General features: G+C 48.8%; 1 protein-coding gene across 3 annotated transcripts in view; it reads right to left on the reverse strand.

Annotated features, from left to right (window-relative positions):
* Positions 1-24905, reverse strand: part of LOC8038206 — a 45728-nt gene that overhangs the window by 2711 nt on the left and 18112 nt on the right. For 2 of the 3 annotated variants that reach the window (XM_029973543.4, XM_042286340.1), the window contains exons 11-21: positions 24542-24646; positions 24002-24181; positions 20962-21141; positions 20089-20340; positions 18349-18564; positions 17166-17353; positions 12630-12840; positions 10901-11080; positions 9369-9762; positions 8131-8429; positions 4897-5152 (exon numbers count right to left, since the gene is read on the reverse strand). In XM_029973543.4, the coding sequence (XP_029829403.3) occupies positions 4897-5152; positions 8131-8429; positions 9369-9762; positions 10901-11080; positions 12630-12840; positions 17166-17353; positions 18349-18564; positions 20089-20340; positions 20962-21141; positions 24002-24181; positions 24542-24646 (2461 nt within the window). The remainder of the gene's footprint in view (positions 1-4896; positions 5153-8130; positions 8430-9368; positions 9763-10900; positions 11081-12629; positions 12841-17165; positions 17354-18348; positions 18565-20088; positions 20341-20961; positions 21142-24001; positions 24182-24541; positions 24647-24905) is intronic. The other variant, XM_042286339.1, reaches the window with a different exon arrangement.

Here is a 24905-nt window from a genome sequence, read left to right on the forward strand (position 1 = left end):
TTAACAGATTGTTGAAATATTTTGCAAAGAAAAATGGAAATGTAATTTTTAGTTCTCTTAAGAAATTTCGGTGTGATATTGTCAACGCCACAGGAGGAAGATGGTTTTAAATCATCAATAAGTTTTATAATTCCGTCATAGTCAAAAGCAAGTGGATCCATTTGAAAAAAAACATATCTCGGGAAAGTACCAGGGTAAACAGGAGCAACATCACTAGCGAATTCTTTGACAAAATATTCATTAAAAACGGAAGCACAACTTTGACTAGGAACTATCACGCCATCATCACATGTCAGCGAAAGCACTGTATTTTTAGACCCGCTATACATATTCCAAAATTGATTAGGACTGTTAGTTAGCATAGAGGGGAGGGTTACAGAAAAAAATGTTCGCTTGGCCTCCGCGATAGCGGTCTTATAGGAACAAGCTGCTGCGCTATAAGCTTCCCATCGTTCAGAAAGTCCAGTAAGCTTGGCAGTCCGGAAAAGACGTTTCTTTTTATTAGAAAGACGCTTAACAGATCTGTTGAACCAGGGCGATAAGTGGTTAGAAATGATAGGCCTACATGGGATAAAAGAGGTAATTAAAGAGCTTACTTTGGTTTTAAACATATTCCAATTGGCATCCACTGTGCGGTGTGAGAAATTAAAAAGGAACTCATCGAGAAAAGCAGCTAGTTCGCTATTAATGGTATCGAAGTTAGCTTTATCATAATCGAGAAAATGTTTCGTGGTTTTCTTTTCAAAATAAGCTGGAAGTTGCAAATAAAAGTGCAAAATCGAGTGATCGCTAATTCCCGGTAAGTAAGTTATGGATGAGACAAGGTCTGGGTCAGTAGATAGAATAAGGTCTAATATATTGGCCGTTGTACTGGTAACTCGGGTGGGTTCAGTGACAGATTGTGAAAAGGAAAAATTGGCACAAAGGTTCAAGAACTCGGTGTAGTCAGGAGAGCCCCCAGATGCAATCGGGAACGCTCCGGACCAATCAATTAGCGGAAGGTTAAAATCGCCTAGTAATAACAAAGGGGCACGAGGAAATCTAGAAGAGATAACGTTCAGCGCGTCATACAGATCAGAAGTAAAATTTGCAGGAGCATTAGGGGGGCGGTAGCAGACACACATGATAATATATCTGTGCAGGCATCGCAAACGCACACAAACAAGTTCAAGTGGGGTGACAATATCGACATGAAAACATTCCATACTATCGTTTACTGCGATTAAAACCCCGCCACCCCGCCTATCACTCCTATTATGCCTAAAAAACCTATACCCCTTGGAACAATGAAAAATCTCGCTGTCACGAACACCGCTCGAAAGCCAAGTTTCTGTTAAAACAACAATATCACTAGATGACGCATCAATAATTGATGACAAATCGTCTCGGTTGTGAATGACGCTTCTTATGTTAGTGAAAAGAACAGAAAAGTTATTTGGAAAGGAAGTGCAGCAACGTGCTTCAGCAGATAAAACTTCCCCTAATTCCGAGGCAGCAGGTCTGTTCCCACTACGTCTAGTTAGTTATGTGGCAGCTTCGTAAACATGGCTTGTGGCATAATTAAAATGAAATTGCTTATCACCAATAACCAGTTTGTCGAACCGGAGTTTAAAAGGACTACCTTGAGTACGGGCAAATTCCAAGAGCTTCTTCCTCGCGAATTGTACATTTTTAGCATAGTCTTCACTGACCGAAACACCTGTATCTTTTAGTTTGTAACACGACCTTATAACAGCCTCCTTCTGCTTAAAAAAAGAAAACTTCACAACAATGGGCCTGTTTTTAGAAGGATTAAATCTCCCAATCCGATGGGCCCGCTCAATTGTTTCTGGGTCAACCCTTATACCAAGTTTCTCGTTACAGACTTCAAGAATCAGCCTTTCGGACTCCGCCCATGTTTCCCTCGCAGCGTCCTTCAGGCCGAAGAACAGTAAGTTAGATCGCCGCGAACGGCTCTCAGCGTCATCAGTTTGCCGCTTAAGTTGAGCGATTTCGGTTAGAGCGGACACAACTTTCGCCTCAATTTCTTTTGTAGTATTAACAGTGGATTTACATAGTGCGAGGTCACTTTCAATGATAACGACACGAGCGGTCAGTGCGGAAATCGAGTCATTCGTGCGCTTTTGTTCCTCGGTGATTTCTCTTAATTGGCTCACGATTCCTGCCTGGCCGTCGTATAATTGCGAGACAATCGACTCGATTTTCGCCAATGACTGAGCCTCGTCTTTAGTCATGGGACCAGGGTTTCGTTCAACATCGCCACAGAGTAGCAATAACAAGTCTAGAAAGCGCTTAAGACAATACCGTGGGCACGGCAGAACTACAAGACAAAGGTTATTGCTTCTTATAGAGCAGGAAAGGTTTTCCGTACTAACCTGCACGATAAACAGAAGCGGAACATTAGCCATCATAGCTGTGGCTTGCATGCCGTGCCCACTGGTCGAAAGATCCTGGAACGATGCTTTTGAAGGAAGGTAGCTTGCCGTCGATGACCATGGGGCTGTCGATTCAAACAGCAGCGGCGGGGGTAGGTGTTGACCAGTGTTGTAGTAATCATCCCCGAGCATGTCTGAAGATAGCGGAGCATTGGCGTCATGCGATAGGACCAGCAGCTGCACGATAAACAGAAGCGGAACATTAGCCATCATAGCTGTGGCTTGCATGCCGTGCCCACTGGTCGAAAGATCCTGGAACGATGCTTTTGAAGGAAGGTAGCTTGCCGTCGATGACCATGGGGCTGTCGATTCAAACAGCAGCGGCGGGGGTAGGTGTTGACCAGTGTTGTAGTAATCATCCCCGAGCATGTCTGAAGATAGCGGAGCATTGGCGTCATGCGATAGGACCAGCAGCTGCACGATAAACAGAAGCGGAACATTAGCCATCATAGCTGTGGCTTGCATGCCGTGCCCATTGAAGAAAATTTGTTTCTTGAGGGCAGCAAACGATTTAGATTTACAGGGAGGTGCTTCAGTTGTCCCGCCTCTGGTGCAAGCTGTCTACCTTTGATGGCACTTTGGTTCCTCGTGAACTTCGGGTATGCACGCGCAGTCAAAGCATGGTGGAAGGCAGCGAGCACATGCTGAAGGCCAGGCATCCAGAACGAGACGCGCCCTGCCACTCTCATTCTGTCGGTGACAACAGTATGGTCTGGCGCATTTTCTGGACTAAGCAAGTTTAAAAGAGAAAATTTTATGCATGGCTTGCACATGACGTCATCCAAAGAGCACTCCGACGGCCACCAAAGTAGAGGGGAAAAAGGAGCTCCTTTTAGGGGCGAAGCTCCTTAGGGCCTAGCTTTGTCCATCCGTCCGGCGTCCGTGCTCACATCGATTGCACTGCCTCCAGGATCGGCCCAATTTAAACAAAAAAAACTTACGCCTGCACGGGGGTTCGAACTCGGGACCGCTTGATTACGAGGCAGACGTCTTAACCATTACGCTACACTCCAACGTTACACGTAGCTACTCAACGTCTATACACGAGAGGGCGCTGCGGTCAAATGCGTATATAATCGCGTTAAACTTTGCATGCGTTGGCTCAACGTTTATAAACGAGAGGGCCCTGCGGTCAAATGCTCAACTGCGTATATAACCACGATTCATACCACACATTCTCTTTCTGACATGGACCGTTGACTTAAGCGGTGGAGATACGTTCCCAAGGCTTCTAGCGGATCCAAGCTGATTCGCTAGAAGAACCTCTGGCTCTGCATTTCACCGACCATAAAGCAGTAATAATGAAGTCGAAACGCAACCCGGAACTCAGCACTATCTATGAGAATAAAAAAAAAATCAGCACCATCAGCACTACCTATGAACAATAAAATCAGTATCATCAGCACCACCGGAGCTTCGCCCCCAGTCAACATCATTCACCACGTGAAGATGCGGCCTTTTTTTTGCTAGTACCCTCTTTTGTGTGTTTCAAATTCGCCCAGATATTGCTATTCTCCTCCTAGAAGATTACAGAAGATTGACCCCTCACTCAAAATTTCCACAAAAGCAGCTTCCCTCTCTCTCTCATGGTAGTCCAAAGTATGCGATTGGACGTCTGTGCAAGCCGTGCATGGGTATGGACTATGCAAGAATTGCTTTTTTTCTTAATATAGTTCATCATACCTAGATGTAACGGATTTTGTGAACAATGGAGCACATTAATAATTTATGTATGATACAAGCATCTTTGTAAGCTAATCAAGCGTGCATTTGTCGATGCGTACTGTGCGTAAATATTTCACGTGCGGACTATCGAAGGAAAGTTTTTTTTAACCGAAATTTTCCCTCATGGACTATATGCCAGGTGCAGGCTATTGGGGAAGTCGATTAAACAGTCGTGCTCCTAGTGGCTGGGTTGAGAGCTATACCCGTGAAAATGATGACGACGACACATGCTAAAACAAGCTGGACAGGGCAGCCCTAGGGAGCCTTCATGTGCGCTTTGCTAGGGTGATGCCACCCTTTGTAATACCACTTGCCGACAATCCAGCAGCCATTTTGGTTCGCGGCGATAATCCGTGGGGCTTATAACCCTCCCGGAAACAAGCACCTTATCTCGCAAGTTTGGAGCAGCATTGTGGAACCCACGGAGGGAGGATTAGGATATTCGCCCTCGGATGCGAGGACCGATGGACACAAAGGCCACTTTCCGGCGCACGGGGAAACAATGAGAGGAACAAAATGGCGGTGGAAGAGGGTGTTGGAAAGGGAAACAGGCAGTTGACATCACTCTATGCGAAGCGCACATGAAGGCACCCTAGGCAGCCCCTTTGGTTTGATCTCATCAATAGTTTGAAAAAATGTGGAAAGTTAACGATAGCCTAAGTTGACGATACATTGCTTACCTACACCCAGACCAAGATTATAGAAAGGCAAAAGACGACAAACGGAAAACACCTACCGTGAGACATGGTCTGGTCGGGCAGCCCCCCGGTCTCGTAGACCACCTGCGCCCCGTCCGTGACCTCCTGCCGTGCCACCACGAATCGGGGCTCCTCGTAAGGAATGCCCTCCGCCACCGAGGCCAAAAAAGCCTCCTGCGTGGCCGGCGCACTCTCCGTCGGCGGCCGCTCTTGGCCGGCCGTCGCCCGGTCCTCCATCCCGTACATCGGGACCGTTACGTACTGTCCTTGGGCCGCCGCTTCTTCTCCAGCCTGCTGCATTTGTCGTAACGACAAGGTGGGAAGCCGGCGTAAGTGCGGGCGCTGCGTTTCATTCTTTTTTGTCGAGGCTGTTTCACATTTGCGTTTGCGTGCGACTGAGTGTTGTGAACGCTTGTAACCAATTATGACGCGAGAAAGTGCTGGCAACATCTCTTGGGTGGCCCTGGAACCGTGCACAACTAGACTGAAGGTTTCGCGGTACTCGCATGATCAAATCTGTGCACTCTCTACGAGAACTAGCCGCTTATGACATCGTCAAAAGTAGTTCGAGCCGACGACGAAAGAACGACGCCTAATATACACCCAGATCGGAAGTGTTCCGGGGCTAACCCAACGGCCGCTTCTGCGGTCACGAGCAGTCAACCACACTCAAATGCAAATGGGTGGACCGGCCCTCATTGCGGGAACTCTAAGAAACAGCCTTTAGCGGCGTGGCAGCGGTCGTTGAACCTAAAGAACCTTAATAAAACCAACGCTTCGCGTGTCTTACAGGTGACGACAACCATTGTTGTGCGGATGTTACGGGACTCGAAAAAGTCCCACGTAAGAACCTGTTGGAATCAAGCAGCCGACATGACCTTCACTATACTGTCGTGTCTCCGCAATGTGGTCACCTTACTATACCCCCGAGAGCAAACACAAGCATCGCTGCGGTTGCCGTGCCCCGATTGGGTGAGGTGTACCGTGACGACAGGGAAAGGACTCCACTTCGCTATTTCACACCTGGCTCACTTCCCTGCCGTTTCCCGTTTCCTGGTTTGCAATCATGCTGACTGTTCAGTTCAGTGCTGCAATGCAAATCCCGCAAAGAAACCGGTATCAGCTTCTACCACCCGAAGACATTGAGGATAGAAAAGGTACCGTCAACGTCGGCCGTTGTGAGCCGCAAGCACTTGGAGGAGCGGGACTTCGTTTACCCGGTGTGCAAGATGCCGGCTAAGACTGATACCAATGTGCTTCTGCACCTTTCCTAAGCGTGCTTGTCACTTTTACCTTTTTAATAAGGTTAAAAGTACCGAAAGCTGTCAGCGGAGGCAATTCCGCCGATGAACCTCCCCGTCTGTCCACACGACACGAGGCGATCGTGTGCGAGGGGTGGGGGAAGCGGGGGTGTAAGCGTTTCAGACGCTGAAGTTCCGTTCCTTGCATGTTCACGAGTTAAAAGAATGTTAGACCTCGCTTTGCAGGCATTTCGAGTGGCATTTATGTCGAAGGCCTTTAGGCGGTCGGCATATTAGCTCGCGACCCAGACTCTGCCCGTGTCACTCTGCGTGCGCCGGTTCGGAGACACTTTTAAAGGGGCCGTGAAACGTCTTTTCAATTTCTTCCTCCTCAACTCAAAAGCAAAATGAGAAATCAAGTAGTTGTGACGCGCCTGTGGTGCACAAGCTCGCACCACACTTTTTAAGCACAACGTAGAACTTGTCATTCGCAAGTGAGGATAACTGCCGTCACGGCACTCGCACTGGCCATGAACGCAAATCCAAATGTTCGTCGACGGACTGATTGTTGACGAAAGCGTACGTCTGAGTGACGCAGCACTCATGTCCAATGCATGAGCTGGGGCAAGCTAACATGCTTTGGGGCTTTGGATACCGCAGATGTATAGCAGTGAAAAGGCGGAGAGTTTTCGAAGAAAAGAAAATATAGAATAGTACGCTATACTTTGAAATTTTCGTAGCGAAAATAAGGTTTTTGACTTTCTACTATCATTCTTTTGGCCGACTAAGTAATCTGTAAGGTGACCATCCGTCCCGCGACTCGCGGGACTGTCCCGCTTAAGCGCACATGTCCCGCGTCCCGTTTGAAATTCCCAAATCTTCAAAATGCCCTGCATTTCACACTGTCGTAAAATTCACTCTGCAACTCATGGTGCTGCCGAACAATGGGGCACGGGGAAGCGCGGAGGTTGCTGGTGATCGTGTGAATCGCTATGGTACACCACTTTCTATACAAGCATTGCAGGAAGCGACCGTCGTTCTTGCAGGAGAACCGACGTGCATGCGCCGTTGTGCCTCCCCCCTGGTGGCAAAACATTGTAAGAGAAAATTTCTCGCCAAAAGTTTAGACGTAAATTATTGTAATCATTTTCAAATTGCTTTGTCAATGGGAAAGGGTTGCTGTGGATAATCATTTTCAAATTGCTTTGTCAATGGGAAAGGGTTGCTGTGGAAAACCTTTTTAGTGAAGACAGCCACACAAGGCAAAAAACCTGCAACTCGCAACAGTAAAAAGAAAGAAAATGTTAAATTTGTGTAGGACCATGTTGATTAAAATAAGCGTTGACAGGAAACAATAGTCCGAAAAAGATTTACTGTTACTTATTTCCATTTGATGCATTGAGTTCTGCTGCAGTCGATTTTTGTTTTCAACTTTGACACATTTAATAACATATTTAGCACTAAAGAAAAAAAAATCACTGCGAGTGAAAATTATGTGAATATAATGGCTACTATACAATTTGCAGGTGTATAAACAGCACAGGATATTAAATGTGTTAACAGAGCCTCGGTTCATGGTGTGCACGTTAATAAGTTTCCTCTAACCCCCCCCCCCCCCGCCCCCCTCAACCCCCTGTCCCACGTGTCCCACATTTCGCTAGCAGGAAGGTGGTCACCCTAGCTATATGCGACAGGCCATACCTCATTAAAGCCACACATGAAAATTCACACTTCCTATGAAAAACGCGCACAAAAAGTAAATAGAAACGAGCGAGTCGGCCTCTGAAAATGTCGTGACAGCCTCCACAAGGCAAGCAGGCCGTGTCTCTGAAAAAGTCAGTCCTCGGCGCGACGTCATCCCGGTTCGCCGTAAGGGGGCGCCACGCAAACTTCTCGGGGCTAATACACAAAATTTTCGGGGTAAATACCTATGCACATTTTTGTCTCGTCATTTGGACAACTCGCATTATGGGCAATTCTTGCGGGTAACGTGAGACACGACTGTGACTGGCACTAAAAAAAGTCGCTCACCGCTTCGGCCATCCCCGAAACCACGAACTGCTCCGCCCCGACTTCGGCGCCATTCGTCTGCAGTCCGACCATGTCGGCTGCGGCGTCGGTCGAACCGTCCGCCACGAGGTGGTCCGGCGCGTCCACCAGGTTGGCCATGTAGGTGACCTGCTCGCTGGCACCCTCCGTCACCTCGAAGGGCATGGAGATCTCAATGGTGTCGGGGGTGGGTCCCTGCTTGATCTGCGCCCTTCCCGTCGCAATGGCCTCGCGGAGCTCCTCGCTGCTGAAGCCTTCCACAGCCAGCAGCACTTCGGAGCCTGGAAATGAGCCGGGCGGAACTGGAAATTAATCAATTGGAAAAAAACGGGGTGGAACCGGATGGAACCAGAAATGTACTGGGTGGAACACGATATAAATTGGGCAGACGTGGAAATGGATGGAACCGGAAGGAACCAGAAATGATTTGGGCAGGACCGGAAACAAACTAAGTGGAAGCCGAAAGAACTCGAGCAGAAGTGGAAACCTGGATGGAATGCAATAGAACCGGAAGGAGCCAGAAATTAATTGGGTGTACCAGAAACAAATTGGTTGGAACTGAAAATGAACCGAGTGGAACCGAAGACAATTTGCCTTCGGTTCCACCCGGTTCATTTTCCAGGAGATATGCGCTGCTTCCAATCTGAAACAAACTGGGAGGGCTCTCGAAAAATTTTTGGGAACGCCACTGGTACCGGAGAAAGGAAAGCTTTCCAAGGTTGCGTTGTTATTGTCAATTGGGGGCTGTTCTGGGCTAACACAAAATAAGAATGTAGATAAGATTTCTTCCCATAAGGCTTCGCATTTTTTCTCGAGGACAGCTCCGATTCGGGGTTTTCATCCTTCCTCGACTTCGATAAAACCGGCTCGGGCGTCGCTTTCTTGGGTTCATCGTTACATACCAGAAACAGGGAACCCTTGTTAGAGTACAAAAGGTACTTCAAAAAAAAAAAAGCTCTTCTATAAATAGTGCGCCCTCGTAGCCATCTAAAGCCACATTCACACTGCCCAAACATCATACAAACGACGTTTGTTGGAGGTTATGTCTTGAGCACATTCGACAGACCGTTTCTGTTTGAGCAGACCTTTTCTTATGGCCAATGCGACAGGGCCGTCATACAAGGAAGAAACGCATTTCAAACGGCGTCTGTAGATCGTTTTTCGTACGACGTGTCAACCGTGTGACCGCGGCTCAAGAAAGCAGCCGGAATGGGTCTTACCTTGCTCGGTCATCACGTTGGCGACGAGCGACTCTGCAATCTCCCGAGCCGACTCTGCAGCTGCGATGGCATCCGCTCCCTCGAATACCGCCTCGAGCCCTCCCGACCCGAGGTTGCCATCCCCGACGACGGACGCACGTCGGAGGCCCTCCACGGCGGCGCCGGGGTCCAAGCCGGGGTCCGCGACCTCCGTTGCCGCGATCCCTGCATCGCCCTTGAGGACCAGCATGTTGTTGAGGACCTCGGGGTTCCGCCACTGGGACTCCTGCTCGGGGTGCTTTTTGCGGAGGTGCCGCTTGAGCGAGTGCCGCAGCTTCAGGCAGAGTCCGCAGTAGTGGCACGTATAGGCCTGGTTTGAGTGGAACATGCGGTGGTGGTTGCGGAGCTGGTGTTCCTGCGTTGGGAAGGGAGGCGAGGTTTGATCCGGGAGCCGTGTCGCAGGCTCCTGGCCGGCTTCGGAGACAAGAAGCGCAGAGTGTGCTTTACGTCCGTCTGCTCATTAAAATGGCAAGTGAGGAGGGAAGGTGGTGCCGCGAGAGTCTCCTAATACTCAACATAAAACACAAAGAGTTACATTTTAGGGCTACATCTGTCGTCAAAAACACCGGCACCTGACTTTTTGGAACTCAGGTGCGCCCCACAGCACGTGCCTCTGAAGTTCCTCGAGGACCCAAGCCTCGCCAATCACTCTTAACCCTAAATAAAGTGTTCCCCCAGTTTAGGTGCTAATTTAGCATATTCGAACCACAAACTTGTGCGCAGCATAGAGCCAATTATTTTGTAGTGCGTGCATCACTGCTTTCAGAGCATAGAAGACTTGTGAACTACTTTAGTGCAACAAGGCCAAGAGGGAGGGGGAATTCCTTTCCTGCCGTTCCAGGCAGATAGGTGTGCACCAAGATACAAAACATTGCGGTGGCTTAGCTCGGCTATGCCAGGATATACGTAGCGTGAGTTTATGCACACAAAATGAGAGTTGCTATCAGGCGGCTCCGGTGCAGTGTCAGATTTGGCTACTGCACAACGGAGGCGCACAGCTGGGCATGCGGCGGCGCCAGTGCGTCTGCCGCGGCTATGACACCACTCCTCTGGAATGCGCAGACCGGCAAGGCGCGAGTGGTGGCGGCGGATCACGCAGCGGCGGTGGCTTTGGCGCGCCAAATGTGTGCCGTGTGACGTCACTGCTCCTCGTGCTTGCACAGCACAGAGCATGGCTCATTATGCGAGCCACGCGAAACTGCTCAACCTTGGCCAGTGTAGCTCACGCTACAAAAAAACTATTCCCAACTTTAGAAAAGAAAAAAGCAGCTCTCAGAAGTTGACAGTGTGTAAACCCAGGTGGCCGGATTTTCACCGGGATGATGAGAGCGAACCGACCGCAGCCCTGACAGACTTGGACAATGGGCCGACAAGGGCTGTCGATACTCTCGAACACGGTTCTCGAGCGACTTCAGTGCCGCAGAAGTGGATGTAGACTTTGGTCGTCCGGTCGTGTCGACGAGCAAAAGCGAAAACGCCAGAACAAGCCTCACCTTGACAAAAGCCCGTCCACAGATGCCGCAGGTGAAGACGCGTCCCCTGGTGTGCTCCAGCATGTGCCTGCCCAGCGACTCTCGGGTGGTGAACACCTTCTGACAGACTGTGCACCGGTGCCGTCGCTCACTCAGGTGGGTGTCCTCGTGTTTCTGCAGGTTGCCCTTCTGGAAGAACTCCTGCGGTGCATGCATGGAAAGATTGGACATTTAGGTCTTAGATGTCCTGTCCTTCCTCTATGGTGACGACACCTAGTAGTGTGCTAGCTGGAGCCACCACATTCAAAATGGTGTAACACCAGAATTTGATCTTTTCTTGCAGCCCTGCTGATGGCCAGCAAGTGTTTTTGTTCATACGATAAAAGTTAGTGCTTTGAGCCCAACAGAATGAACTCGCTTTAAAAGCCAAGAACAAATTATAGTATACATCATCTAATCTGCTTGCTAACAGGATGCAAAAGGATGCATGGTTGAAATCCAGCGGGGCATTTAGTTGACAGGTACCAGCTGCCATACTATTTACCGCCATAGAAATCGTCACCAGAGTGCTTTCATACTTATCAAGCGATAGCCCTCCAATCGGAAGCGGTGCATATTTCCTGGAGACGACGTATTATTGGACCGAGAGTATATTAAGTTTCCACGACTTCTGTTAGATGGCACTCACTTTTGGAAAGAAAGTTTGTTTGAGTGGAAATGCCTCCTAAACTCATTATTTCACCTGCACTTAAGTTTTTGAGCGTGTGCCTGGCAACTGACTGGACGAGAGTCCAAAATTAATGCTGACACAGCGGGTCAATTGCAATTCGTGCGCAAGACTGTGTTAACGTCTAGAACGCACAGGTGTCGCGTTATCTGCTTTGGGGAATGCCTTCAGCTTCTTCCTTTGTCGGACACCAAGAGGCCGCCATTAGGATGTCACAAATGGCATCCATCCAGGTTGGACTGGATTTTGGCAGCTTAACCCTTTGTATAGGGAGATCACAGTATAAAAATTACGAGATGATGATACAATAGACCATTCCAAAAATTTGTGGCGCCTCCCACCGCCTTTTTGATGCACTACGACAATCCGATGTACGACGAGCAAAAGATTACCCAGAAAAGCGGGACGATAACAAAATAGGGTGTGAATCGAAGAGCGAAAAAGTACCCGAAAAACGGGACGATGCAAAGAGAGTGGGACGATAACAGAACAGTATCGACTGTTTTGTAATTGCTTTGTTTACCTTGTGTTCTCAACTTACAGTAGTAAAAAAGAAGGAATTACACTGCTTCTAAGATGTTTGTAGCGCATCAACAGGCCCGAGCGTGCATTGAAACGGCCCCACAACACCCCTGCTGCGCGATGCAGGAAGGGGGGTCGAGAAGAGGTCCTAAGGGATTCTCTGGAAAAACAGACGTCAAATTTGGGAGTTTACATTCCAAACTGACGAAGGGCATCTGGCACGCACCGGCAGAGGACCCAGGATTATCTTCAACCACCCGGGGATCTTTCAACGTGCAATCGAAACCTGGGTCACACAGCGCCTTCTCCGCAACAGGCCTCCGTCGGATTACGGGCACCTCGACTGGGATTCAAACCCGCCACCCAAAGATCCGTAGGCCGGTGCCTCGCCTCAGAGCCACCATGGCAGCTGAGGATTTTCCGGAAAGGTCTGTCGAAGTGGCCAGATCGAATTACAACACAGGTGTGCTACAGGATGGGGCATGGCAAGGAATTGCTTGCCTTGGAGCAGACGGAGCACTTGAAGCGCTTGACGCCGCTGTGGATCATCATGTGGACGTCAAGGGACTTCTTGGTCTTGAAGAGCTTGCGGCACGTGGGGCAGGGGAACGTGGGGTCCCCGTGCACCGCGTGATGTTCCAGCAGAAGATCCTTGCGGTGGAAGCGCTTGCCGCACACGTCGCACTGGAACCGCTTCTCCCCGTGCAGGTTCCTGGGAACGGGACGAGCAGATGCGGCGACTGGGCTCTGGTACAGAGCTGCAAACTAATTCTACGGCCAGGAAGCACAAAATGCGTCCCGCACAAACCATTCTCCATGTCTAATTTGTGCTAGTGTTTTGTTTTTTAATTATCCTTTTTTTCTTATTTCAATATTAAATTTATTATATTTGCTTAGTTACTTTGGTTTGATTATTTTATTTATTTTATTTTACGAATTTATTTATTTCTTTTGCCATTTGTTTATTTCTATTATTGACCCAAAACCTGCTGCTCTCGCCGCTGCGTATGCATTCAAATGAAAATCATGTACCCCTCCAGACCAGCTGTGCCAGTTGCTCGGTGCCTATAGTACCAACAACCACACTGACCCAGGTTTGAGCCTCACCGGGGCTCAAACCTTATACCTTAACATACGTAACGCTCCCAGCGTGTCACTTGCTCATGACGCTTGTTCATGACAATTTTCTCATAGAAAACAACCCCTAAAACACTCTCAAGGATAAAAAAAAAAGAAAAGAAAAAAAGCCACAGCTATTTGTAGGGGTGTGTAAAGAAGTGACAGCGAAAGCTGTTATTGCACTTAGTAGTACCCACCTTAATGCATACTCACTTTTTATTTATTCGATCAAATACAGCATAGTCTTCTGGTCACGTACGTAGCAAAGGGAGCACATCACACACTAGTCAACGTCCCTGTCCGAGACTAAATCGAAACCGTCATCGTTGCGAGTGGCGGATTGTTCTGCATTTGATAGTACAAACAAACCGAGTTCCACCACAAGGATAGTATGACTGCGTCCCCCGTCGACCGTAAAAGCCGAAGCCACCTGGCAAAAGCCATGTGTGCACAGTACACGTCGCAGGACACCCAGAGCGCAAAGAAGATTCATCTAGCAACGGGGAAATCTACACCATGTAGAAGTTGGGCTCTCCAAAAAAGCCCAATCCATTCTTAGTCGAGCTAGAACTTCGAGGAAAACTAATAAAAAATGAAACCCGTTTACAACTCCCTGTAACGCCGGTTAGAGTGTAGCTCTTGAGGAGGAGGGGAAGGGTACCGAGGGGAAAGTATATCCTTCCTCCCTCCTCCTCAGCTTCTCATCCTGTCTGCTATTCCTCCCTCCGAGAGGCGTCGCTGTCGCCTCACGAGGGTCACATGACCTCACGAGGGTCACATGACCTCACGGGGGTCATGTGACCTCACGGGGGTCATGTGACCCCTATGAGGTCACATGACGATGACGTCATCAGTGACGTCACTGATGACGTCATCATCATCAGTGACGTCACTGATGACGTCATCATCATCAGTGACGTCACTGATGACGTCATCATCATCAGTGACGATGCCGATGCGGATGCCGATGTTGTCATTAGTGATGTCACTGATGACGTCATCAGTGACGGTGACTATGCGGATGCCGTCATCAGTGACGTCACTGATGACATCATCAGGGACGATGACGATGCGGATGCCAATGACGTCATCAGTGACGTCACGCGTCCCATAATGCACCACGCAGTTATGCCGACAGCGACGCCGCTCAAGCCGGAAACGGGCGCCTAAGAGCTGCGCTCTAAAATGGAGCTCGACACTGGGGCAACTGTTTCCATCATTGGAGAGAAGACGTTGAGTCAACAATTTTCCAGCCTTCTAAGCGAGGCTGTTAAGGTTCAACTGAGGAGTTATGCTGGAGATATGAAGCTTGTGGTCGGGAAAGTCACCGTAACTGCGAAATACAAGGACAACCACTTTGAGCTCCCACTTGTAGTTCCTCAAGGCGATACTCCTACACTGCTAGGACGTGAGTGGATGGAAGCGTTTCACGTGACTGTATTCAACGTTGGAGGTGACTTCCGCATCAACAACGTCCAACAGCTCATAAATCAACACACCACTCTCTTTTCTGATGGCCCAGGAACATCCGGCCCGGCAGCGCTAATCTTTTATGCTCGTACGTCCTCCGCGTTTAATGTACGACGCCTACCCCAGTCCCAGCTGTCCGTCCTAAGAGACGCTGTGGCGCCCATGCTCAACACTGGGATCGCAGAGGAAACTTCCCGCAGCCCTTTTTCGAACCCTGTACAAGTCGTCCTTAAGTCAGTGGCGCATACCGGATTCATCTTGGATTGCAGCCACTTGACCCCGAGCCTCCCGAGCCCAAAGTTCCGTCTCCCCCCCCTTCCAGTCGCCCTGCAGGTCTGCCCTCTGCCATTACGGCCTTTCTTTATGAAGGTAGACTGGCAAGATGTTTTCTACCACTTTAGGTTGGCAGTGACTGCACGTCATCCGACCATCTTTCGGCTGGACGGCTGCTTTTATCAGTCCACCGTCCTGCCGTTTGGGGTCAGACAAGCATCCTTTTTCATGCAGTCACTGGCCACGGCTTCGGCTCAGGAGGCTTGGGCTTACGGCCTCTGGTGCTGGGCGCACCTGGACAATTTGTTGTTTGCACGTAACGACCAGGTTTAGCTCGCGCACCAGACAAAACTTTTTTGTGATCAACTCCTGCAGTGCAGGTTCCGCAATAACGCGGACAACTCCCAGTTCGAACCAACCCCATCCATCAAGTTTCTGGGATTCTTACTCAACGCCCACACTCGCTCCATTGGTCAGACATCCAAGCACCGACAGGACCTTCTACAGCAGAGCTGTTGAGGGCTAGTTTCCCCAGTATTGTGTCCGCGGGCAAACAAATGTCGACATAAAACTCTGGCAGCTACTGCCATCTATGAGCGACAGCGGCGACCAGGCAACTAGCTTGCCGGTTGTCTGGTTGCCGCCGTCGCTCATAGATGGTGGCAACCTTTCCAGCCTTTCCACTCTGGTTCTCACCAGAGTGGAAAGGCTGAATTTTTCTAGGCATCGTTCTAAAAGTCGTCCTCGAGGACAACGCTTAGAGGACAACACCCTCTAGGCATCGTTTTCAAGGTCATCCTAGAAGTCGTCTTTGAGGTCATCCTAGACGTCATCCTAGACGTCGTCCTTGAGGTCGTCCCAGAGGTTGTCCTCGAGGTTGTCCTTGAGGTTGTCCTAGAAGTCGTCCTTGAGGTCGTCCTAGAAGTCGTCCTTGAGGTCGTCCTAGAAGTCGTCCTTGAGGTCGTCCTAGAAGTTGCCCTTGAGGTCGTCCTAGACGTTGTCCTCGAGGTCGTCCTAGACGTCATCCTTGAGGCCGTCTTAGACGTAGTCCCAGACGTCATCCCTGAGGTCGTCCTAGACGTCGTCCCTGAGGTCGTCCTTGGCATCGTCCTCGAGGCCGTCCTAGAAGTCGTCCTAGACATCGTCCTCTAGGCGTCGTCCAAGACGTCATCATAAAGATAACAGCTTCGCTGGTCTTCCATCTTCACCAGTGTGGAAAGGCTGAAAGTTCTTTGGCCACCCTTCACGTTCTCCAGACCCCACAATCCATCAAGACATACCGAAGAGTAGCCGGGCTCTGGAACTTTTACTTTAGTATTTTTCAAGGAGACTTTCATGCTATCCGACCACTGCACCTCACGGCCACAGCCGGAAGACCCCCCGACCAGGAATGACTATGTCTCTTTGCCAATACCTACACCTGTTTCCCCCGCCTGGTGCCAACGTGGCTCTCACTGCAACCACACCCAATCCCATCTACTGAAGGGAGCTCTGGGCACTTTTGATCGCCGTCCTACTTGCCCCACCAAAAACTCTGGTGCAACGTGACAACATGGCTGTTGTCAACACTGTCACTTGAGGCCACAACAGCACCTTCATACCCGCCAAGGCGCTAGCATGTACCCTGCTTTTCACCAATAAACAGAGCAGGGTGAAGTGGGTTCCGACGAGCGACAACCCTGCAGACGGCCCCTCTCGCCTCCGCCTTGCATAAACCTGGGGAGCAGGAGAGGTCGCCGCCAGGGGGCCTGCACCTATATTTATGGGCAGTCTCCTGGACATCAGGCAGTCGCTAACGAATGCCGCTCCCACCAGGCCAAGGGTTTTAAATTTATACATAACTCTAAGCATCTAAAATTGAAACTATAAATAACCCCAGCAAGACAAACTATAGTGCAAATACAACGACTTTGGTTCCCGAAAAACACGATAGATAGCAGAGCCTCCCAGAGTGCACGCAGTTTCGCATTTAGGCGAAAACCTTCAAATGTGTAAATGTTGTTCGGCAGTGACCCTAGGCTTAAAACCCAATCTATTCCATCTTCGGCAAGTAATACTTAGGTGGGAAGGGGACTTTTGAACAGTGCCAAAGATGAAAGATTGGTGCTGACAAGAGCTGGTAAATAAAAGCAACTTATCGAACGACACTACCGCCAACCGAAAGAGCGCGCTCACTTGTGGACGTTGAGGCTGCTGGTGGAAGAGAACCGGGAGCCGCAGACCTCGCAGACCAGCGGGGTCAGGCTCGGTGCAGCCTTTTTCCTGCTGGCCGCGTCCGGGCCCGCGCTGGGGTCCAGCACGTGGACACATGGGTGCTTGGACAGCGCCTCGCCCCGGAAGAAAGCTTTCCCACAGAGCTCGCACTGGAAACAAGGGAAACGGCGAGAAGAGTTGGTCTAGTTTGCCAATAATGACGCCGTAAAATCCTGCAAGATGACCCACGAATAAAAGCGGGGTGGAAAAGGAATATGGGAGACTTCCCCTCTCCCCTTCCCTAATAAAGCTGAGCAAAGATACCCAACTGAATTCCTCGTTTGCTCCTGCACACACCAGCTGCCCTGGGCCGACCCCGACTATTCGAAAAACGACGGGAGAATTTTGAAGAAGAAACGCCCCAGTTGCGAAAGCTCATATCGTATCGTTGTGCAGGTCACCCAAACCCTGGTAACACAATTTCTAGAGGCAGGTTATCTTGGCGTATTTTTCGTTTTGAAGAAGATAACATCGGACAGAAAGCATTGTGGGCTATACTATTTCTGGTTTTTGTAACAAGTTTCTTCCGATGCTTTGCTTTGTCCAGTTTTTCTAGTAATTCGTCTGCTCTGCCGTTTTAGGTGGTCGTTTTAGGGCACACGAAAAAAGCATTATTCTTCTTCTTATTATAATTACACTTAACCAACAGGATTAGAACGGCAGGGAAGTCTTTGAGTTGTTCCACTTTCAGCCACAAGCTTCCTACTTTTGAAAATCTTTCGGCGTCTCGATGAGCCTCGAAGGTAGATGCACAGCAGAAGTAGGACAGAAGGACATGAGAGCCTGCCCGATGCGGGACGTCGGAAAGAGATGCCTCGCCGTTCTAGTCCTGTTGGCGACAATATTGGGCTCAATCGATTTACCCTTACTGGCTCGTTTCAGCGCAAAAAAGTGTAGCGGAGTGCAGAAAACTGTGGAGCAACATACTCCTGGACGTGTTTTGAAACAGGCTGCACTCAAAAGTCTAATGCGGCAGCGTGGACCGAGTGCAGCTGGTGCAGGAGGTAAATAAAGCGGGCAGAATCTTCTGGGGTGGGTCATCATTTGATACGTCACGGTAGCTTGCACAAGGTAGCCAATTTCCTCGGGATTGCGGTGCCCTCACCTTGAATTGGGGTTCCCCGTGCGTCGGCCGGTGCTCGTCCAGGGCCGACACGGTGTCGAAGACCTGCCCGCAGGCGTCGCACTCCACGGGCAGCCCCTGGCAGACGTGAGCGTTGAGCAGGGCCAGGTTGCGGAAGCGGCCCCCGCACACGCCGCACCGGTGCACGTGCGTGTGCTCGTACTGGTGACGACGGAACTCCGCCGCATTGGTGAACTCCTGTTGTCGTCGGGGAGAGAGGGGAGTGAGGTTCGACCGGGCCAGATGCACCCGCACTTCTCTCTGTCCCATAAATTGCATGCGGGAGGGTCTAGGAGGAGTCGTTTTAGTTCGAACGGCGGTCAAAACAGAAATACTAGTTTTGCTCGTAGACTGGTGGATGCTGCAGTTAGAGAAAATAGGCAGTCCCAGCTTGATGACATTCGAGAAAATGGTAGCCGGCATTCGAACATTTCTTTTCTTTCCCCGTAAACTTGTCACACTCTACACGCTAACGACGTAACTTCCGCTCTTACAACTTCGTAAGTTCAAGGAAACAACTTTTATTACACTTGACGGCGCCGAGCCGCACTGGACACACACCAACCGAACCCCGCTGTCCGTTGCGTGCGTTTTTCCGTTGTCTCAATTTCTCCGCTTGTCCTTTTACTCTTCCGTTCTATGCCCTCATTCACCGTGACGCCATCCGTCGGCTCTCGCAAGGAGTATTCACACCTGTCACTGTGGCGCCACCTAGTGAGGATGCATGCACCTAGCGTACGCACAAACTAACAAACTGGACAGAAAATTGATGTCACACTGGCAAGACATTATGTGCCCACTTTGGTGAGAAACCGTCGGTGATGCTCAGAGAAGATTTGGTGTCAAAAAAAAACCTAAATTTTCGTGAACCTCAATACACTGTATTTTTTTGATGTACCAAAAAGGACCCTTCGCCTCCATTGTTTGTTCGGTTGCTCTAGGTCAAAAAGCATGCAACCCCTTGAACGCATTCAATATAGTTTCATTGGGTCGAAAGTGGTAAACTCGTCTCAGGTAGATATTTTTATGCACGAAAGTTTTAGACTGCGATTACTGCTCAAACCTTTTGAGTTAATTGCTTTTTATTTTTACACATTTCAAATCTTTTTAGTCAGTATTGCTGTCTGAGCTATTTTGTGTGCTTTCTTTTTTTACAATGTCACAGGTCGTATTTTTTCGAATGTTTCATATTAACGATAATGCTCGTTAGCTTGATTTTTATCATGCACCACTTTCTTTTCTCACCACACATTTTGTGTTACACCAACTGCGCATGCATTTATGTGTTTTATGTTTATGTCAGAATGAATGTACCTGACAATAGGTGCATCCTTCTGTAGGCCCACACATTGTTTAGGGCACCCCAAAAATTAAACCAATCAAAATTTAAAAAAAAAAGCTTTTACAAATGCAAAGTTTAAAAGTTTCTCACAACAGTCCAGCTTTTGGAACCGAAGATAGTATTGGGTGGTTTAGTAGATCATTCGAATAATTTTGATAACGATATTCAATCTTTCGGCGATGCCTTCGAGCATGCTATCATATTATTATTGGGCATTGTTATCGGAGGCATCGGAGCGGCCTACAAAAACTCCCTATTATACCTATAATTACAGAAAGCTGGTACCAGAAACACAAGCTTTACATCAAAACAAATGAAGCGCCATGTAAACATCACCATCAATAAGAGCACAACAACAATCTCAGTGCACGTGATCTTACCTGGTGGCAGTGTGAACAGTTGACCTTGCCGTGAAGGCTGATCTCCTGCACTTGGGTGCACATGCGCACGTGGTTGGCCAGGGAGTCCAGTGAACGCAGCCACTTGCCACACACGGGGCAGCTGTGCTGGCCAGTATGGACGGGCAGATGCTTGAGCAGGTAGTTGTGCCGGGTGAACGCCTTGCCGCACACGCCGCAGCTGAAGCGGTCAAGGGGAGGGCGCCGCACGCACGAATGGTTCGCCAGGATCTCCTGCAACGCAAAAAGATGTGTCACCATCAAGCCAACTACTGCGTATCTTTGAGCTGCGTTTCTTTGCGAAGTAAGTCATACGCTGTATTATATCCCGAGACAGGAACAGTGTGTCCACTACTTTTTCTCCAAATCCTAGAATTTGTAGCGCTTCCGCTCACTTTTTGTCCATCTTGCTTTCATATAACCTGCTCTTAATTTAGAGTCATTTATTTCTTGCCACATCGAGATAAAGCAGTGGCAAAGTGTGGCGTGAACAACTGGCTGCAAAGATATCTTGTGGCATCGCATTTGTGGCACCCCAGTTAAACGAGAAAAATGGTCACCATAAAAAAAAAGCCTCAAATCAAATAGCAGTAACAACAGAACGCATGGATATCTGCAGGCAGTGTTGTTGACAAAACTTTGCTTAGTTGATCTGCTCGTTCCATCAGTGAATTATGTGAGCATTTTGTTTTTAACTTTCTTCTCAACAATGAAAGCTTTCAATCCCAAAATTTTCCAGTCGAACGCACGAGAATAACTCTACCGTTACACTCTGTAAGAAAAACATTGATGCCATTCAATAAGTATGAGCTGTGGGATGCTCGACGGCGGGAACAATGCCGTGACGTCACCCACCCTGGTGGTGTAGCTCTTTCCGCAGTCGTTACACATGTGCTGTCCAGTGTGCTTGGCTGTGTGCCGCCGGAGCAGGCGGTCCGACCCAAAGGACTTGCCGCACAGCGTGCACGGGTAGTTGACCGACTTCATCATACCCAAGCAGGCGTGGTTCTGCAGGTTCTCCTTGCGGGCAAACACCTGGGCAAGAAGAGTCTAGTAAGATGGGAAACTGACTCCTGCCTGGGTTTTCAGTGGCTGCACCCAGCTGCATGTGTTACCACAAATATGTGAGATGCTAAATGGAATCCAAATGATCTGTGCAAGAAAACAGAATCGGCTCAACATCGGCTGAAGATGAGGAATTACAATTTCTTCTACATGAAGACAGGTATGAAATGACTACATGCCGATCTTAGGATGCACATACTGGGATAAGCGCTTACAGGTTGGTTTTTTCCACAGCTTCCCTTAATGTACCCCCTTCAAAGTGATTGGCATAAATTCTATGCCGGCCGGACACCTTCGCTATTGGGGAGGAGGACTGACCGTGACGCCCCAAGCGGTTCACTTTAGAACTACACGGATGGGGACAACAAATACGATGACTCAGCGCTCGGCTGACTTAACTGAACGCGGTGTCAGCGTTCGTCTGGAGTTTGTGTTCTCCGAAGAGGGGGAGGAGGGGCTCTTTTGTTTCCACCATGGCCCGCATGAACAATGCAGCATACACGGTCCTAGCTCAGCAAAACAGCCTAAGTGGGTCACACTCGCATTCTCGGACGACTGCTTTCGGGATAGATCCGACACTTAACGTCACTTCGTCGATTGTTAGTGTTTTTTACATTACACTGTGCCCCGCGCTCTATTGTAGAAGATGACATGGACATGCCCATAAGGCCCATGGGCATGTGCACAGGCCTTGTGTTGAGTAAACACCGAGGTGTGGGGAAACGAACGGGTCAGACTGCCCCCTATAGTTTGATCTCCTGCCGAATAAATGTGAGATTAGGTTGACCCATCCCATAGATACTATTGGCGTCTTTACCACACCACTGTATACTTTGGTACATTTATTGCCACATATTATTTTGTATCTTCTTCTGTCTATACATTGCATTGTTACGTTTTCAATTTACAAGACGACGTATATGACCAGATTCAAGCAGATTAAAAGACTGTCACGTGCTATCTCCATGCGGTACATCATCGTCTTTCGTGGTTCCCAGCATAAACTTTATTTTTTTGTGAAGGAACATGCCTTTTAGTAGGAGCGTTATTTTTGCACGTCCTTGTCATTGTTGCTTTGGAGTTCAACAGCCTGTCTTGGTTTGTTTTTTTAACACTTTTCTTACGACATGTGCCCTTTTGGCATATAATTAGTGTTCCGTGTTTTCTGATAAATCTGAAAAACTCCGAAAACCACCCGCCAGTAAAATTTTGGTCAATTCGGATTTATCCAATAAACTCCGAATGCGGATGTGCTAATGCTTCCTTCCCCTCCTCTCCCACCTTCCCCTTCACCCCCCCCCCCCCCCCCAAAAAAAAAAAATAAATAAATAAATAAAGACAGTATTTTACAATTAAGTTTGCTCAGCGCACAGGGTCAATGATCCCGGGAAAATGCCACCACAGTTATGTTTAAAATCTCGGATCCTTGACAAAAGGGGTCGTACCATTTATCTCGTCAAGGTTCAGAACGACGTGTGATTGTACTCTCGGGTCACGACAAAAGCCTCTGTATTGGGTCCCAGTTTGGGTCATACTATTTGCGCTATTTAGAGGAAGGGGAGGTTGTGTTTCTGTAAGAGTGAAAGCTATGGGCCATAGAGATTGCAAAAAATGGGGAAGAGGGACAGTTGACACTTCCCTATTACATCCTTTACCACTCCACCTCACGCGGTTGCGGGGTAACATGGAATAGGATGGGATGAATACGTGTTTCCCGGTGACTACCTCCAGGAGTTAATTTTTAAGGTATCAACAATTCTCGAAGCCACACATGCGTGCAACTTTTGCCGTGGGACGAAATTAGTGTGTCAATGGCAATGGCACCAACACCAAATCCAGCTGAAAAAATATTAATTGATATAAGTGTTTACACTTGAATATTATTTATTTATTTTTCATAGGAAATACTGTGAAATTAAGCTCCGAATTTCTGAGATTTTGGATTTAAACAATTATAAACTCCTATAAACTCTAAATTTTGGGAAAAAAATAAACTCCTAAAAATACCCTCCGACTTTGACGAGAAATAAACTCCGAAAACACGGAATCCTATATATAGTGAATGCTGACATGGTAGCTCATGCTCGCTTGCGCACGCTCACAAAGTAGAGGCCGACACATTAGTTTGCTCGCAACATCAAAATCCGTTACTCTAGTGCTTTGTAAACATTGGTGCGCGGAGTCTTGACAGCGGGCCGTCGGGCAGTCGTCTCGTTGTCATTCGTGACGATACGTCAAACAGCGAATATCATTCTGGCGCAAAATTGAATATGGGCGCTGCTCTCTACCACTAAGCAACGATGACGACAGACCGAGAAGTATTCGTGCGTAGAGCGCACTTGGGTGCTTCGATGGCCCAAGCTTCGAGGATGCCGCTGTGGTTGTCGACTAACGTAGGAACGTGGCGAAGAAAGGTGGTCCGCTCGACGGTAGTCCGGTCGTGATTGTGCCACTTCACGAGACGCTGGCACTGACGATGCGCAAAGAACGTCCTCGCTGGTAGTACAATTTCTTGGGGCTGCCGGGCACAATGCCAGGAATCCCACTTCCGACATCCGCCAATAAATTTTTAATTTAAGAGACGAGGTCCGCGACCTGATTCGGCCAAATTAGAAGTGTCTCGCGTGCAATCTCCACGCGCTTCGTCGTCTTTCGTAGTTCCCGGCATGAGTCTCAGGTGCACCGCAGTAGTATTGTGCACCGTCGTTCTATTATTGCACGCTAATAGACAGATTCGTCAGCTACGGAGTTCACCCTGGATACCAGACGAAAACTATTACGGCGGCATCGACGTATCGTAACTATTACCGCAACAATATTTTGGACTCACCCGGCGACACTGGGAACAGGTGAACTCCCCGGTGTGCTTGCGGATGTGGCGGAAGAGGTAGAGCGTCTGGTTGAAGCCCTTGCCGCACAGGTCGCAGCGGAAGCGTCCGGGCCGCTTGGGACGATCCATCCGTGCCTGCTCCACACTTCGGTAGAACTTCTCAACCACCTGGTTCTGGTCCTGCAATTCATCAGGGGATGTCTATAGCCTCGGGGCAGCGCATAGGAGGTGCTGCCCCGCCGGCGGCTGTCGGCGCAACTGGTGGCCACAAAAAGTAACTTTGGGTAGGCCACCAAACTATTGGATGTAAGCTCTGCGTCAAAGTAAGGCACTCGAAGGATTGAGCTCGAGATCTGCCTTTCATAACGTTTCGTTGCACGAGCAGTCAGAGCTTTGAGGAAGACAAGGAGCACGGGCTGACAGCAGAACTTCCACTGATTCTCAGCCTATTACCGTCTATAGAGGCGCTCTGCTTAAGGGTAGCGTGGCTTACGCAAAAACCCAAATCGCATATAGATTGGCCCAGAAACAAGCAGTCACCTCATAATCTTCGGGTGCTTGAATCGCCGGAGTGTCGACGCATTCCGAATTCTGAAGTTCCCGAGTGGAACTTGGAGACAATGGTCCTCCGGTACGATGGTCCTTCTGCCAAACAGACACAAAAATGTATCTTTTATTTTTATGAGGAAGCATGTGACTCTGCCAAAGTCGTACGATAGAGGCAGCAACTGTAACCAAACAATAACTGCATTTAATCAGACACCTACAGCTTGTTTAACTATGAATTGAGATTGATCATAAGAAATGAAGCTTGAGGTAGTACTGTATTTACTCGCATAATAATGGTCGTCAATATTTAAACTTTTTTTTCCCGCACATAAAGTATGTGCCTCCGATTTCTGGC

The sequence above is a fragment of the Ixodes scapularis genome, unplaced genomic scaffold (genome assembly GCF_016920785.2).
Source record: "Ixodes scapularis isolate PalLabHiFi unplaced genomic scaffold, ASM1692078v2 PGA_scaffold7__128_contigs__length_106722199, whole genome shotgun sequence".
NCBI classification, from domain to species: domain Eukaryota; kingdom Metazoa; phylum Arthropoda; class Arachnida; order Ixodida; family Ixodidae; genus Ixodes; species Ixodes scapularis.